The following is a 17,501-nucleotide window of genomic DNA, read 5'->3' as shown; positions in this document are numbered from 1 at the left end:
TATTGAGGGGCCAGATTAGATTAATGCCCCCAGATACGGGGACCCAAATAAAAAACAAGGCACTTTTATGCAAGTTTTCATGTTCATTTTCATTTGATTCAGACTTTCCGTTGGGCTTAGAGCTCTAGTTTAAACTACATGTTACAAAAACAGATCGTTATACGTTATACATGGTTATATGGCTATAAATTGCTTCCGATCCCTGTGGAATTTTCCGTACTCCTACGGTAGTTAAGGCGGTTTCACAGTCTCATCGTCGGTATATTCTGCTCCAGAAGATCTATGATATGGGGGGGAATACTTATATGCGGGAACAACCAAATGAAACCAAAAGTAAAAAACAAGAAACAAGAGAAAACAAATGAATACTGATTTTATACACATTATCATTTTATTTGCTTGAGGTTTGCAATTCCATTTGGATGCCAGTCGATAAGATTCGAGGTCAAATGCAATTACAAACGTGGTTAAACTAAAGAGTACAATTAAACATAAACGTAATACGAATGATCATCATAATAATAGTGCAAATAAAATACAAAGTAAATGAAAGCAGCGCTTCGATTTCAAAATCAAAGTCCGAACTTATCGGCTGTTTTTTTGCGGCTATCGATAGACTATTAGCGATATACAATAACCGACTACCGATGTTTAAAGCCAGCCAGCCAGAACTTCGAAATGTTGCTATTATTATCGTTACTTTTAAATGCAATGCGCTGGCGCCTCTCACTCTGTACACTCTGTAAAACAAACTACGCAAATTACTACAAAACTCAAAACTCAAAACTCGGGTTCGAAATCATAAGTAAAATCAACATTAATGGAATACAAATTAAAGAGTGCTAAGCTGCTGCCGTTTCCGTTGCCGATACAAATAAATAATTTGCTTAGCTTACAACTAGAACATATTGGATATTTAATACTTAGACGTAGCCTTTTACACACAACGCTGTGTCGCATCTTTCATTTCGTATCGTTAGGTGTACTTTACGTTTACTTTTACTTTATTTTAGTTTAGTTTCGATTCATGTTTCGCTCTGTCCATGGCTAGAGACACTCTATTCCGTTACCGTTTCCGTTTCCGGTTCCCATCGAGTCTTTTGCAAAGGGAAAACCGCAAATCGAAAACAAAAAAGACTATTTATCGGCTTTACTTTTGAATTTGCCTCTGAGACAAAATGCCCGAAACCAACGATTTCGAATGCACTTATTCCGATTTCTCAAACACCGATTTGAAATCGGAACTGGAAACTGGAATAGGACAGCATATTTTGTTTGCCTTTTAAGTAACTGATTGTTTTCCACTTCTCTTGTACACGTAAATCTATATTATTTCTGTAAAAAAGAGTGATCATTAAATGGAATACAAGTTAAAGCTTTGTAAAGTGGCTTTAACTTAGTTCTGGTTTGTTGTATGCTCGATTCGTTTGTTGTTAGCTGGCATGTGGCTTACAGGATATGCTCTTGGTGGAGTATATTTATCTCTACATCTCTACGAATATAATGTATAGCTCTGTTCATATGCAATTTGTTATTTGTTATCTTCTCGCTTCTTTACAACTAAGAACAACGTTTGGCCAATCGGATTCGCTACACAACAACAACAAGTATGTATATATGCTTTATATATATATATATATAAATATATGTATAAAAAAAAAGTTCTTACAAGGCAATCAAGATGTAAAAAGGAGTCGACTGAATCAGCTCCTTCAAACGTCCTTCATTTCTGCGACATGGATTCACTTAACTAAGTACAGCTCTCATCGTTGTGCTGAGTGCGGTGATAGAATACAATAGCAGGCCATGGAATACCATAACGTATTTATATTTATATATTGTATATAGTATATAAAGTACAACGACGCGACAAATCCATGGTTTATCTGACCCGCTTGACGTTGCCACTTCTGTTCTACATAGCTTTCTCACCATTCAGTTTGATGTGTTAGGTAAGCGTTAAACGAGTTGCATTGGCTTTACATGTTCTTTAAGATACAGTTTTAGTATTAGTTTTAGTTTCAGTTTAGTTGTAGTTTAGTTTAGCTTGTAAAAAATTACTCAAAAAATATTTTTAGATTACTGTAGCATGTATGTTTAGAGCGTTAATTTAAGATAGTAGTTGCAGTTGCCATTGAAGTTGCAGTTGCTCACTCTCTCTTTTTTTTTCTCTCTATATATCAGTATCAGTTTGCATAGCATTAGTTTCGTTGGGGCTGGAGACTCGCTGCTCCCGGCTCCAGCTGCAAAGGCCGCGCCGGGGATCTGGGATCTAGGATCTGGCATCTGGGATCTGGGATCGGATCGCATTGGATCGGTCGGCGTTCATTTCAGCGACGAGTTGGCTGGCAGCGTGGCGGAGCGTTGCACATTAACCGCATACGGCTTGTAGGAGGAGCGCGTCGATTGGCTGCCAATTCGATTCAGGCGATGGATGGATTGTGATGAGGTTGGATGATTTATAGTGATCATGATGGTGATGATGATAGTGATCATTGATGGTGGTTAGCAGCGACAGTGGGGGAGAGAGAGAAAGAGAAATACCAATCGAGATTAGAGACACACGCACAGATACGGGGGAGCACAAAAGCCGGGGGTTTGTTTTGGGGTCGGACGGGATTCACACAATTTGGATCAGTTAGTAAAGTAGTTGGGTGGTTTGGAAACACGAAACGACTGCCTGCTGACTCCCGGGCAACGTCAAGGGCTTAGTCCTGGGCCTGGAACTGGGCCTGCTTTACCTGGGCGATATCTTGCTGCCATCGGTGCTGTTGTTGTTGGACGAGTTGGCCTTGTATCCACTCTTTTGGATACGCTTCAGCAGGCGCGCCACCCACATCATTTGATCCTCTGGCGTGGCGGCCAGGAGCAGCATGTCTCGGGCACTGCGCGGATCGTGATTCAGCTTGCAGGGCGCCAGCGGGTCGTGCTTGTCCACATGCTCCTTGTGGATCTTGTTGCGGCATCTGGAAACGGAGCGACAGGCAGTGGGATCAGTAACAAGTCAGCAAATCAAAACCCAAAATAATACAACTTAGGTAATACAAAAATAAAAAAAAAGGAAAAATAAAAATTAATAATTAAATAAATATAATTCAACGCTTAATACATCAAAATAAATTAATAAATATATAATTCGTTTCCGAAGTCAAAATATGTTATAGCCTAATACAATATACTAATAAAAAAAAAAAGGTTTAAATCAAATTCCCGAAATTCTGTGTTATCAGAATAAAAAATGATGGAAAACTCCATAATTCATTGTGCTAAGCTGGCATTCTCACAATATAAAAGTCATACAAAAATAAAAAGAACCTATTAAAAGTAGCTGATAATAAACCAGACGGTCTGTCTATCAATTATAACTTAATTGAAGCGAATTTGATTATGGGCTGGGTTCATTTGAAACGAAGTGGAAATATAAAACACTATCCCTCTTAAGTACTGACCTCTTGCATTCGTAAGCCGCCGGCGGCTTGAACATGTGCCACAACGGCTTCGGGCACACCTCACAGGCCGTGGGCATGTGGTAGGTGATGTGGACGAACTCGTGACCTGTTGGGCGGGAGAGATAAGTTAAGTCGGGTCCAATGCCATCAGCCTCAATGTTCAGCCTCCTCACCTTTGTGGACAATGGTGCCCGGGCGTTCCTCATTGCTACTTCCGTGCAGCGCGCTCACATCCAGCTGACTCTGCTCATCGGGACGATGGGAGGCACCCTCGCCGGCGTACAGCAGCTGGAAGATGCGCGGAATCTCTTTGGCATCGGCGCGTATGACATCACCCTGAGTGACGCTACGCACGTGGTACACTTTGCTGTCGGGTAGAATCAAGAATTAGTCAGGAGTCGGATAGAAAACATGGGATTAGGGGGTCAATCACATTAAAAGACCTTTTCGAGGCGTCTTAAGCAGACTTTTTAAGCATAACCAAAGATATTGTAACTATTCAACTTGGAACGCACCTCAGGTCCAGGATGAGCACCGCATCCGTGGTGTTGTGCTTGTCGATGTCCGAGTTGTAGAAGATGATTTTGCGCGACGACACGATGACGTACTGCCGCTTCCAGCCGTGGCCACGTCGCCGGTTCTGCTTGTTGGGCACACTCAGCCAGCCCTCGAAAACCGAGTCCTGTGTGAGGGAGAGCAGAGAGGAGTGCTAGAGACGCCCGGGAGGAGTGGAGGAGCATGTGTGTGGTGTGAGTTCTGTGTGAGTGTTCTTTGTGTTCGCTGGACGCCGGCAACAATGCTCACCTGACTATCCTCGGGATCGTTGTCCGCCGATGAGAGCGACGCCGTCTCGTTCAGCTTGCTCTGCAGATGCTCGATCTCGGTGGCCTTGCAATCGATCTCCATGACCATCTTCTGCTTGAGCTGCTGCTCCTCGGCGCACAGCTGCTGCAGGTCCTGGTGTTTGAGGAGCAGCTGGTTGAACTTGTCGCGCTCCTGCGAGAGCTCCTGCTGCAGCCGGCGCATCTCCTTCTCCTTCTTGCGCAGCTCGGCGGTGGAGCGGGCCTTGTTCTTTTGCTCTGCGGGGAATACATTTGGGATTGGGATTGAAATTGGAATGGGATTAGTGGTGGCAGGCGCAAAGTACGGTTGCAACTTACTGGGCAGGTCGGAGTCGCGTCGGTTCATCACCTCGGCCAGCTTGTTTACCGCCACCTGTTTGAGCAGGACCTCGTTCTTGCACTTGTCCAGCAGCTTGGTGATCTCCTCGTCCTTGCTGGTCCTCAACAGCGAGTGTTCGTCCAGCTGCTTCTTGTGCTGCTGGACGAGATCCTCGCATTCGGCGCCCTTCTGGCCCAGCTTCTTGTGCAGCTCGATCTCCGCCTCCTTGAGCGTGGCCAAGGCCGCCTCCTTGACATTGATCTCGTTGCGGTGCTTCATCACGAAGTCCTTCAGCTCCAGCTCCTTGATTGTCTTCTCCTTCTCGAGATCGGCCACGGTCTCCTCGGCAATGGAGCGGGCCAAAGCCTCCGAGTCGGCGCGGGCAACGGCCACCTGCACCTGGTGCTTCAGCGACACGCGTTCCTCCTCGAGATCCTCGATCTTGGACAACCGCTCGGCGCTCTCCTCCCGGTTCTCGTTCGCCTGCGTCTTGTACAGCCGCGAGAAGCACTGCTCCGCCTCGAGTTGGGCCTGAAGCTCCCGGTTGTTGGCCAGCGCCTCGTGGTGATTGCTCTTCAGCTGGGTGAGATCCTCCTCGAAGCGGCGCTTCGCCTCACGCTGGGCAGACAGTTCCTTCTGCAGCTGGTTCTCACGGGATCGCAGGTGCGCCACCTCCGAGCTGTGCAGACTGAGCTCCGAGAGCAGGGCGTTGCGCTTGCTGTGCTCCTGGTCGAGCTGGGACTGCAGCGCGGCTACCTTCTCCGACTCCTGCCGGCACTCGCCCTCGAGCTTCTGCAAGCGCAGTTGGATTTGGCGATAGTCGACGGACAGCATGCTCAGCTGACGCTCCTTCTCCTGCGAGTGCTGGTCGGCCTTGATGCGGGCGGACTTCTCCTCGTTGAGCTTCGACTGCAGCGCCTTCACCTCCTGTAGATTGGCCTCCTCGCGGGAGACGAGGCGGGACTTCTCCGTCTCTTGGTGGGCCTTCACCTCCTGCTGGTAGCGGCCCTGGGCCGCCTTCAGCTCGAAGTCAAGGCCGGCGTTGACCTTCTCCAGGTCGCTGATCTTCTCGAGCAGCGCCCGGTTGTCCTCCTGCGCCTTCTGCTCGCGACTCAGTGTCCGCTCGTAGTCGTTGGTCAGCGTCTGCATCTTGTTCTCGGCCTCCTTGTGCATCTCCTTGAGCTGCGAACGCAGGTTCTTCTCCTGCACCACCAGCGCATGCAGCCCGGAATACTCCTGACCCAGCTCCTCCTTCTGCTTTTGGAGCGTGTCGATCATGTCGGCCATGTCGCGCACCTTCTCCTCCTGCGACTTGACCGTGAATCCCAGCTCGGCGTTGTGCTTCTTCAGCTTCTGTGTGTGCTCCGTCTCCGTCTTGTAGCTCTGCTCCATCTCCAGCAGCTGCTTCTCCAGGGAGATGACCTTGTCGTTGATGTTCAGGTCGCGTGCCCGCGTCTTCTGCTCGTTCTCCAGATTGCGCTGCGTCTCAACGAGCAGCGCCTCCGTCTTCTTGCGCAGCTCGATTTCCTGCTCCACCTTTTGCATGGCCACCTTGTAGTTGTGCTGTCGCAGAGCCAGATCCTTCTCATACTCCGAGGCAATCCTCTGCAGCTCCGCCTCGCGCTTCGTTATCAGCTCGATCTGCTGCCGCAGGCCCGCGTCCTGCTGCTCCAGTGCCTCCGACCGGCCACGCTCCCGCTCCAGCAGCGCCTCCAGGCGCTTCAGCTCGTTGGAGTTCGACGGCCGATGGCGGTGGTTGTGCCCGTGGCCGTGGTTATTGCTCGCCGCTCCGCTGTTCGCCACACTGGCCTCCTTGGACTCCGCATCCACGGTGTCGCTGGACAGCAGCTGATAGTCGCCCGTGTACGTGAAGCCGATGAAGGGCAGGTGGTTGCCATCGAAGCCCTTGGGCACGGGGAACACCTCCTCCGGCTTCTCGTCCCGCTCGATGTCCTCGAAATTGCGCGTATCGTCGTCGGAGGAGAGCTCCGGCACCACCGGCGGCACACTCTCGCGAATGTTGTCGAACGACCAGGTGTCGTTGCGAAAGAACGGATGCGCCTTGATGTCCTCGATGCCGTAGCGACCCAAACGTTGCGTTCGGTCCGTGAGGAAGGCCCGGATCAGGGCTTTGGCCTGCTCGCTAATCTCCACCTCGGGCGGGAAGCTGAGCGAGTTCTTGTGATCCATGATCTTGCCGTAGGTGCCCACCAGTGAGTCCGCGTAGAAGGGAGTCTCGCCGAAGAGCATCTCGTAGAGGAAGATGCCCACCGACCACCAGTCGCACTCCCGTCCGTACTCGTTGTCCACGCCCTGCGACTGCAGCACCTCGGGACTGATGTAGTCCGGTGTGCCCACCGCATTGCTGGACACCACCTGCCCGTTGGCGCCCATTCGCATGCAGGTCCCAAAGTCGGCCAGTTTCAGGTGGCCGTAGCTGTCGAGGAGCATGTTATCCGGCTTGACGTCGCGATGCACAAAGCCCATGTTGTGTATGGTGTCCAGGGCCAGCACCACCTCCATCGTGTAGAAGATGGCCCACTTCTCCGGTATGTCGTAGTCGCCCATCAGCGACACGATGTCGCCGCCGGGCATAAAGTCCATCACCATGTACAGATATTTGGCATCCTACGGAGAGAGATAAGAATTTATTTACTTATACGTCCGGGGAAAGTTCAAGCTCATTTTAAAATTTCTCTGTAATCCAGAAAATATACTATATACTCTTAAAAAACAAGAACGGAAGCTAGTTTCGGTTTAATACCCCTGCAAATTAAAAATAATATACTCAATATATATATATAATTATAATATACTCAAATTGAAAAAAAAAAAAACAGCTTCAAATCTGTAGCTTTTAAATCGAGCTTGCAAACGGTATGGTCATGCTGATTAAGAATATATATATTTTATAAGGTTTCATAAGGGTATAACCATAAATTATATGTCACAAATTATTTGTTGTTTATAAACTATATTTGCCGAGTTCTGGCAAGTTATTAACTTATAGCAAAATTAAACTGTGATTCATTGACAGCATAATGAAATGTAAGCTACCTAAATTGATTGGCCACAACTGGATATCAAGCAAAATACAGACAGACAAATTAAAGTATAAACTTTAAAAATTAAAGCAAAATAACTCCTCTTAGGAATAATATGTTTAGAATTGTTTCGATCTTTATTTTTTTATTTTGTTTTGTTAATTATGACAAAAGATTCCATTTTAGCAGACAAGAATACATATTCGAGCGATTAAAATTATGCTTATCTCAGGTCGGGTTTTCCCATATATACAGTATATATGTTCAACGACGAGCTTAGTTTGGTTTAATGTCGAGAAGTCGTGCAGCAATCAACATCATGAAATCGGACATTTTAAAAATTTTTGTGACAATTTTGATTTTGATCGAAATTACTTCTATCGGTGCCAACTTATTTCGTAAGGATTGTTCTGAGGTTCTCGAAGACAACGATAAACTAGCCGGCAGCGTAAATTCTTTGAACGAAACTATTATAAAATTGCGGAATGAAATAGCAGTAATTGAACTTCAAATAGGAGTAAAATTAGATCTTATCAATGAACAAAATATGGAAATTTTGAGTATGCGTAAGCAGTTAAATAACCGAGTTAAGAAGAACAACCAAAGTGTATTGCTTAATCAGAATATGAAAGATATAAAATTATTACAAAGTCAGATTGTTGTTGCGAATGAACAAATTAATCACACAAAAGGTGTAATAAATGCAAAAAATAAAAAAATAGAGGATCAAAATGTACTACTCCAAACAGAAGCCGACAAAGTCAGCCGGTTGGAAAAAGTGATTACAAATTTGCAGAGTCAATTGGAAATTGCTACAACCCAAATCAAAATTAAAGATGACGATCTAATTACTTCAACACAAAATATTAATGACTTACAGGGAGAACTGGATACGGCTAAAAGTGAAATTAAAATTAGGGAGGACCTATTAAATTTAAAAAATAAAGAAATTATGGAAAACAATGAAAGAGTGAAAGTCGAAGTCAGCCGGTTGGAAGAAATGATTACAAATTTGCAGAGTCAATTAGAAATTGCTACAAGCCAAATCAAAATTAAAGATGACGAACTAATTACTTCAACACAAAATATTACTGACTTACAGGGAGAACTGGATAGGGCTAAAAGTGAAATTGCAATTAGGGAGGACATATTAATTTTAAAAAATAAAGAAATTATGGAAAACAATGAAAGAGGAAACTCTTTGACAACAAATATTGAAGAGCTGCAGAATGAAATAAGTAACATAGGCAAGGAAAAAAATTATAAGGATGAAGAAATTAGTAAACTAAATGAATTGCTCAAAGATAAGGATTACAAAGAAAGTCTTATGACAAAAACTATTGAGGACCTTCGCCGTAACTTACATAATGCTTCAGGAGAAATCGAAATATCTAAAGACAAAATAGTTTCACAAAATAGCGAAATCGAAAGGCTCAAAACTTTAACAGAAGCCCTTGAATCGAACGATAACGAAATAAGAGACCAGTCAAGTTTCGATTTGGGAAATATACATAATAAAGGACTATTGGCGTGTATTTACGAAATGAAATTGCCCAGAATCTACACATTTAAAGACCTCTGCAAAGCAAGTGGTTGGACGACCATTCAAAGGCGAATGGACGGCTCGGAAAATTTTGATCGGCCCTGGAAGGACTACAAGGACGGGTTTGGAAATATAGACGGCGAATTTTTCATCGGACTAGATAAAATTCACTCAATGACTCAGGGACGTCGACATGAACTCTCTATTACACTTGGAGATGCTACTACTGGACGCATCGGCTACGCACATTACGATGATTTCCTCATTGGCAGCGAATATGAACTGTACGAGCTGATATCGTTGGGGAACTATACGGGTTCAGTCGGAGACGTCCTGAGATCTGATGAGAAACAAAAGTTCACTACTTATGACTGGCAGCATGACAACTATAAAATCAATTGTGCCTTCAACGGAAACGGTGGTTGGTGGTACAATGACTGTGGCTATTGGTAAACACTTGTTAAAACCTATTCAAACAATCTAATTAAAACGATTTCAAATTACAGCACGCTCAATGGAAATTATTTTAAGGATGGTATCGTTACAGATGCATCTAAAAATGGAATTCATTGGACTTCCTGGGATGGCAATAAAAAGGTCTCGTTAACTTATGTTGAAATAATGATTAGGCCTGTGTAAATGAAACCCATAATGTTTTTCATATAATATAAACATAATTTGCAAACAAAATATATGAAATCTTACTCGTAGATAAAAAAGGGTATATATATATATTTTTTTTTTGTTACTATAAAACTGAAGCATTTAAATCATAGTAGGAACGTAAAACATTTTATATTTTATTTATACATATATGAAATGGCTTTTCTTGTCAGTTTACGCACATAATACAAATTCAGCTAACTATGGTAACTCATCAACCCATCTCAAAATAGAATTTGTAAAAAAAATCAAAGAAAATGAAAGGTTCAGATATTACGGTGAGTACAAAACAGTGATAAAATCAATGGGACACAAGTCCCAATCGATTGAGAATCTGATCGATATTTGGTTTTTCAAGTTCTTCCGGCTGTGGTTCTAATTCCAGCAATTGCTCGATACTATAGCGCTGTACGTCTCCTTCCTTCAGATTAATTGGCATCTTAAACGGAGTTTGGAGCATTTGACGGGGTGTCGATTTGGGGAGCTTTCGGAAATGGGTGAGGTTTCCCTTGCGTTGCTCCCATTTGAGTAGTTCAGTTGGCGGAGTGGCCTTGGCCACAAGATCTCCTCCTTTTGCAAACTTCGATGGCTTGATATTGTTACCACGGGAGTTGGTAAATATTCGCCTTGTTTTAGCTGGCTGAAAACAGTTTTCATTTTCCACTTTGGCTTCCATCTTGGCCATATGCTTGGCACGACGTTGCACGTTCCATTCCTTGGCGGTGGGTATATATCTTTTGGTCTGGGCGATGTCCATCTCTCCTGGCATTTGTGGTTCTTTTCGAATGTTAATATGGCGATTGGACCCATGGTTCTGAGTCCGCTCCTCATTGGGCGAGCCATTGTCCTGCTGCTCCTGTTGGTTATTTGCCATTTCCAAAAGAGCCTTCTCGATTCGTTCCCGCTTTGCGGCTTTTAGGCGGTCCACTTTAATTCTCTCCTCGGGCGTAAATCTTAGAGGCGATCGGGAGAGATGCACAATGGGATGGGCTTGGTCACAATCCGGGGAGGGAACTGAATGACCCCTACGTCTCTGTTCCGCCAATTTCAAGGCTTCCAAAGCCACATTTCTCTCCTGCTCACGACGCCTCTCCTGTGCACTCAAACGCTTTTCAGCAGGTGGCGGGGAATCCAGAGGGACATCAGATGAAGTGGTAACAGCACTCTTCTGTGTGGCATTTCCCTTGCTTTCAGGGCGCGTCGTATCCGAGTTAATAAATAGATTTTCTTCCTTGGACTTTTTCGTCCCCTTGTTGCGGGGAACAATCATGTAGTCCACTTCATTCAACAAAACCACCTGGGTACTGTGTGAAGCTAAAACAGAAAGTTGATGGTATACCAAATGCAATTATCAATTATCTATAAATATCTGCTTTACTTCTTTGAGATCTCTTGGGAAATCCCTTCCAGGGCAACTTCAACATAATCGGCTTAGTCGCCTTCTCATCATCCAGGGCCTCAAACATTTTCTTTAATTCATTCAAGTCCACATCTTCATCTTTATTTTCGGTGGACTCTTCCCTCTTGAAACGAGGCACAAATTCCGGGGCTTCGGCACTCAGTTTTACTGCACTTTGACGTCCAAGATTGCCAGCACCGTCCTCATTCTTACTCTCGAAACAAAAATCTGGCAACGGCGACTTGAGGATCTCTAAGAGTGCACTACTCTTTATTATATTGTCCATAATTACGCTATCCTTCCGCTATATTCTTTTGCTATTTTAAAGTAATTTGCCTCGTTTTATTCTATTTTGTCTTTCAAATTGTTTATTGAAGCTACTACATAAAAAGTGATTTAAAGTATAAAGCAAGGCCTGCTGGGCTAAAGCAAATTATTACTTTTAATCAAATATTTTTGCAGTACTATTGATTGTTGTTTTTGAAGTAGTTTTAGGCCCATAAGGTAAACAAATAACTTAACACCTTTTAGCTGTTCTGGGTTTGAACTTTTGTGATTCACATATATTTCGAAATTGTGTGATTCATTTGCTACCGTTTATACTATAGTTCCATAACTCAAAATACTATCTACTAAGAGGGAATGCGAGCTACAGAGCCTTCCGGTTAGAGAATATTTGTATTATTTTTGTAATATGTTTTAAGAAAACCACTCGTGCGAAGATGTTATTGAACTAGTTAAAGGCTGAACAGCTAGCTCACCTGGAAGGCAAAGTGCAGCTGGACGATCCACTCGGAGTTGGCGTGCGCCATGATGTGTCGCTCCTCCCAGAAGAAGGCGGAGTCCGGTCGCTTCATCATCTCGAACTTGGACAGCCGCTTCATGGCGTACACCTGGCTGGAGGATTTGTGCCGGACCAGCTGCACCTCTCCAAAGGCGCCGGCGCCGATGAGCTTGATGAAGTCGAAATCCTCCACGTTCATCCGCAGCTGGTTGATTTGCAGCGCCAGGGGTTTATCTGCGGATCAAGGAGAGTGGTTATTTAGATGGTGGATGCCCTGGATGTTTTCAGGCTATGGTATCTCACATTTGGTCGCATACTGCTCGATGTTCTTCAGCCGCCTCAGGGAGTCGTGATCGCAATCGCTGACCAAAGCCGAAACCGTGTCCAGCAGGCAGTCCACATTGCAGATGCTGGTCGGATCGCGCATCTCGCGCTCGAGCGTATTCGCCCTGGAAAACGGGGAAATGGGAAATTAGAGGTGTTCCACAATCCGAATTAATCATATGCGATTCGTTCATTGTTTACTTTCGATGAGTGTTTGATTGTTCAACTGTTCTTCCGCTGGTCGTCATGCAAATCGCTCGCATAAACAAACAAAAAAGGAAACAAAATAATAACGAAAAAGAAAAAGAACTATGAGGGAAAAGTGCGCAGATTACTCATGGACGTATAAACACCACTTCCCGGTACCCCATCCAAAAACCTACAGCTGCGGTCCTAATAATGGCATTAAAAACTTCGCATCTCTACATGAAAGAATTGTTGTTATTACTGCATCAGCGAATTTAATTGGCCATGGTTTTAGAAGTAGGCATATGTGTTGCAATTTCGGCATCATAATGGACCTATTTTCCCCCGGCACAGAATGAGTTTTCCCATTAAAAATTGGTTTAATTACTTTTCGAAAATTATGAGGTTTCAATAAAACTCTTAGAAACTGACACTACGCACAATTTTAAATGTTTTTGTAAAATAGATTCAGTAACCCTTGTTTAGATGCAGGATATACATAATATATATTTTTGAAAAAATGTGGGTAGAGTAAGATTGCTCTAATTGAGTTTATTGTAAAGTGCTATCAAATTCACCGCAACTGTATGCGCTTGACAATGTAAATAATAAGCGGAGACAGCCAAGCTGTCGAAATTTCATGGGATTTCAGAGCAGGGAGTTGGACTGGCGGTGAGTCAGAAGAGCGGACACGGACTACACCGCAGATCTACCCCAATCCAGTGGTTCAGTGGCAGACAAATGGGCGGCACATGCCCGGACATTTGAGATCCGAGACGCGTTATCGCAATTAGAACACTGCGCTCCATTGAGAACCTGGCAAATAGAGCTGGCCGGAAGCGAGGGGCGACCGCAGAGGAGGAGGCCTTGACTTTATCGCTCGACTCTGTGGACTTTGATAAATTGTGGATGGAATGCAAGCCATGTGCAGGCCAGTGACAGCGACTTGCCGTCGATACGGCCCACTTGAGCAGCTGGAGCTGCCATGATGATGAGCACTCTGGATTTTTTGCCTCGGCTTGCTCGGTCTGCATTGGTTTTTGAATGGAACACCTTGCGGCCGCCGCCACCTTCGGGCTGACACCCATTGGAAACCAAACTTATGTACACAAATATGGACAGTGAAGTGGCCAAGAAAAACCGAAGCAAAGATAGTGCTCTTGTTTTCCGCCAAGACTGATATTAAAAACAAATTAATTACGGTTTCTTAGAACGTAAAGTGGGTCGTTGCAATCTTCACTTTAAGCAGAAAAATTATGAATCAAATTAAATATTATATGCTTTACAAAGAAGCATTTTAATTCACTAGTCAAGCTTTAGTTGTAATCAGTTAAAAAAAAACATTTAAATGTTTCATTTATACTTATCATTAAATCGCTCAGCTTTGTTCTTTAATGAATGAACATGGTGATCATTGAAAAACTAGCGTAATATAGTTTAGTAAATATAGTATACTAAATTCAGTAGTCGGTAAGCGTTAGCTCTCATTACTGATCACATGGTGTTGGTTTAAAATTTCTGATAATTAGAAATATTACTCATTAATATTGTATGCCTTATTTCAAGATAATAGTATAAAAACTTGGAAAGTGTGTTATATTGCGAATAAGAAATTCAAATTGCGTATGAAAAATATATATATTTTGTGAATCAAATGCATTAACTAAATATTGATCATATTATTATTACGAGTAATTAGATATTCACTTTTAATAGAAATAGAAAAAAACAATTAATCATTGAAAATAAGATTTGTAAACACAGCATAACCAAAATAAGATGAAGTACTTAGCGGAACGAAATTTATAAGGATGATATGGTACATTTGGTAATTTAATTATAACAAAATACGAGACAACGGACCATGGGAAAAGTCGCTTTGAAAATCGGAATATCTGGAACGGGATAATTAAACTACTTTTTCGGAAAAGAACAAGGCAATTATATTGGGATAGGCGAGTGGGTGGATATTAGCTCTATTTCGAGGCATTTCGTAGGGATTCTGCTAACCATTGGGTGCCGAGTTGCAATCCCACGTGGGTTGGCCCAAAGTAACCAAAATTTATGTGCAATTAGCTGGCAGAGAGGCAAATATTTGCACTGCCCCAACATCAATACGAGGCGAGTGAGTGGACGGAACGGGTCGAAGCCGTAGGAGTCGCCAGAGCAATCGGATTCGAACCGAGCTAGGCTTAGCCAAACACCGATGACAGTCGGCGCTAAAAATTGATACTAAAAGGTGTTTGAATTGTTGTGATTTCATCATCGCCACTTACGGCATGACAGAAAAGCCAAAAACAAAACGTCCAAACAGCGGGTAATAGCAACACAGCAAACGCAAACAACTTGGGAAAGTGGAATTTTCAAAAATGCTGCGATGAATTTTCGTTGCCGCTGTTGATTTCGATTTGGCCAAAGCGGCAATGGCAACAACAACATAATTATGAACAACCAAAACAATAACAACAACAACAATAATAATAATACATAATAACCGCGGCAACAACAACGACTATGAAACGACGACGACAACATTATCGTCACCTATAGACAATATAATTTTCAATTTAATTTATACAACGTCGCCAAATTTGTGCTGGAAAGCAACTGCTCTTTTTTTTTTCGTTAAGTTAACAAATTGAATGCTTTGTATTGGAAAGGACTTGACTGGAGCTTCTGCATCTGCGTTGCAGAATCTCTTCCACACCTTATTAATTCTAATTAACTTGCAAAGCACAAAGGAACTGTTGGCTTTTATGACCAAATGCGCAATGCAATTGGCCTTTGTTAGTACGCAAATACTTTTCTGTTTGCGCTAATATGTGCTTACAACAGATACTGAGTGGATGGGTAATAAAATTAAAGAATTTATATGCATAGTCGAAACCACGGAATTGTTTTAGCCAGTAGGTACTGGTACTCAACTGAATTTGGTATTTGAAATTTGCAATTTGGAAGCGGAGCAGGACGAGCTGGAAGCGTGGAGAGCAACGTACCGTTCCGGCTCGCTCGAATGGAGGGCGGCGGGCATTAGCCATGGCCACATGCCCTATACCGCCTATACCGCCAATACCGTCTCTACTGTCCAATGGGAAAGGCTGCGGGTTGTTCTCTCTCCCTGCGGCTTGGCCTCTTTTTGACCCAAAACGATGCAGCCGATGCAACGCGACGCCTGCAACTGACAAAACGGCATCAGCGGCGGCGGCATCAGCTACTGCGTTCGTTTCAGTTTGGTTTGGTTACAAATTTTAATGCGAAAATGGCAAATTTATTATAAAGTCGCCCCCCGTTTTGTTCACTCGCTTGTCAATTTGATTGCCGCGCTGTCGCTTTGAACATGAGATATGGAAGGTGTTTGCCAGCGGTGTATTACTTTTTGATTTGTTTTGGCCTGGCCCGTTTGGCTTGCGCTGAATTGTGCTAGCTGCCTGCTAACTGCCAGCGTAGTTGAACAAATCACAAATCTGTCTGTACAAATCGCACGTATCTGTGCGATGCGATGCGGGGCGATGCCAATGGCTGCTGCCATTCGGGTGACAATTAATTGAGTGGAGCAGTTGCTTTTGGGCCGCCATCTCGAGCACTCACCGGCGCCTTCGTTCCACATCCATGCTGCGCTGGCTGGTCACAGGTTCTAGTCCAACAGGCATGCAAATGCAAGGGTTCCAGCTGCAGTTACAGGTGCTTCCTGGTGGCAAGTGCCTTCTTGTGATCGGTTGCTTCTTTCTACTGCTTAGTCGTGGTCAGCTGGTGCCCTGAAAGCGGCAAAAAGTGATTAACTGAGTGCTGGCCTAGGCAGTCTTCATTAGCGTATATTTACCTGCCAGGAGATGGTCGCCTGGTTATGGGAATGTTAATGGTAATGAGGAGGCACGCGTCAAGCGCTGGCTGTTGTTGTTCCGGCGATGAGGTCACGAGCGTGGCTTTCTTTCCGGCTAACTGCTGTGGTAGCGCTGCCACTGAAAGTTATCCGAGTGCGGTCGAGGACTACGATGAGGATTGGGCACTTGGCGCTGGCTTCTTTTGCTGGAGTGCCGCCAACGCCACATGCGGACGCTGCAGAGCACCCGGGAGTTCCCAGGTGCGTGTGTTTCCGGGAGGCAGGAGACTATTAATCCCTGGAAAAGGCGTCTTTGCAGGGAGTACAAGGGAAGTCGTAGTATGACGATGAACAGGATGTTTGTGGATGAACAGAAGAGTTGGCCCAGGAATCTTTGGCATGCAACAGTTGGGTGAACACTTTTTGCACACCTGGCCGAAAGGAGGTGGCTAAAGATCAGCTTTGTTTCTCGGCTTTTAAATTTTTTCCAATCTTGTTTTTTCTGTTTTTTTTTTTGTTAATTCCAACGATACCTCTTTGCACACACTCACACACACACTGGCTCGCTCGCACACCACCGCACTGCGAACGGCGAACGTAGCAAGCGCTACAACAACAATAACAAGGCACACACACCGACGTGCGTCACACCGACGGACTGTTCCACGGCAGCGGGAAACGCGCGGGGGGCGGGGCGGTACGGGACGGGGGCGGCTGACCGCCCAAATTGCGAATGTCCAGTTTCGGCCGCTGCCAAATCGATCAATTTGGTTTTAATTAGACGCTGCGCGTTGCACTTCTTCTTTCGGCTCGGTGCTGGGGTAGAGATGGCAGTATGTTTACATATCGAAGGTGAAATATCGCAGTGGCGGCGGTGTGACCATCGCTTGGCCGCGGAGTGACCAAGGCTGGGCGCCGACCAAATACCCTAACTATCGAAAACCCGACAGGTGGCAACGCCGCCAACCATCTCGATCATTTCCAGCACCCACAACCATTCGATATATCGATACATCGTGAGCGCATTGCCCAGCTCTAATGAGCGCGTACAAGGAGGTTTTCAATACATATATATATATTTAAAATAAATGTTATCATTGAGTTTTTAAAAAAAGAGTAGAATAATGT

At 44.4% G+C, this 17,501-nt stretch overlaps 3 protein-coding genes across 4 annotated transcripts; 1 reads left to right on the top strand and 2 right to left on the bottom strand.

Annotated features, from left to right (window-relative positions):
- Window positions 1-369: 369 nt before the first annotated feature.
- On the bottom strand, window positions 370-17,252 carry LOC108048479 (rho-associated protein kinase 1). Of its 2 annotated transcripts, none has more exons than XM_017129187.2 (11): window positions 16,374-17,252; window positions 16,142-16,308; window positions 12,347-12,492; window positions 12,021-12,277; window positions 4,610-7,238; window positions 4,254-4,528; window positions 3,965-4,158; window positions 3,623-3,816; window positions 3,450-3,555; window positions 2,742-2,966; window positions 370-2,410 (listed from the first exon to the last, which is right to left on the bottom strand). In XM_017129187.2, the coding sequence occupies exons 2-11, from the start codon at window positions 16,201-16,203 to the stop codon at window positions 2,326-2,328; spliced, it is 4,173 nt and encodes a 1,390-aa protein (XP_016984676.1). In that variant the 5' UTR covers window positions 16,204-16,308; window positions 16,374-17,252; the 3' UTR covers window positions 370-2,325. The 2 variants fall into 2 exon arrangements, with proteins under 2 accessions (XP_016984676.1, XP_016984677.1); XM_017129188.2 differs by having other exon boundaries at window positions 3,965-4,131.
- LOC108048481 (fibrinogen-like protein 1) lies at window positions 8,400-9,881 on the top strand. The gene is made up of 2 exons (XM_017129190.1): window positions 8,400-9,646; window positions 9,704-9,881. Exons 1-2 carry the CDS (start codon window positions 8,607-8,609, stop codon window positions 9,834-9,836), a joined length of 1,173 nt encoding a protein of 390 aa, XP_016984679.1. The 5' UTR covers window positions 8,400-8,606; the 3' UTR covers window positions 9,837-9,881.
- LOC108048480 lies at window positions 9,977-11,851 on the bottom strand. Its single transcript, XM_017129189.1, has 2 exons — window positions 11,239-11,851; window positions 9,977-11,174 (listed from the first exon to the last, which is right to left on the bottom strand). Exons 1-2 carry the CDS (start codon window positions 11,543-11,545, stop codon window positions 10,162-10,164), a joined length of 1,320 nt encoding a protein of 439 aa, XP_016984678.1. The 5' UTR covers window positions 11,546-11,851; the 3' UTR covers window positions 9,977-10,161.
- Window positions 17,253-17,501: the final 249 nt, after the last annotated feature.

This window comes from Drosophila rhopaloa, unplaced genomic scaffold (assembly GCF_018152115.1).
Source record: "Drosophila rhopaloa isolate 14029-0021.01 unplaced genomic scaffold, ASM1815211v1 contig_3, whole genome shotgun sequence".
Taxonomy (NCBI): Eukaryota; Metazoa; Arthropoda; class Insecta; order Diptera; family Drosophilidae; genus Drosophila; species Drosophila rhopaloa.
The sequence above is the reverse complement of the archived record's forward strand: the minus strand, read 5'-3'. Positions and strand labels throughout refer to the sequence as shown.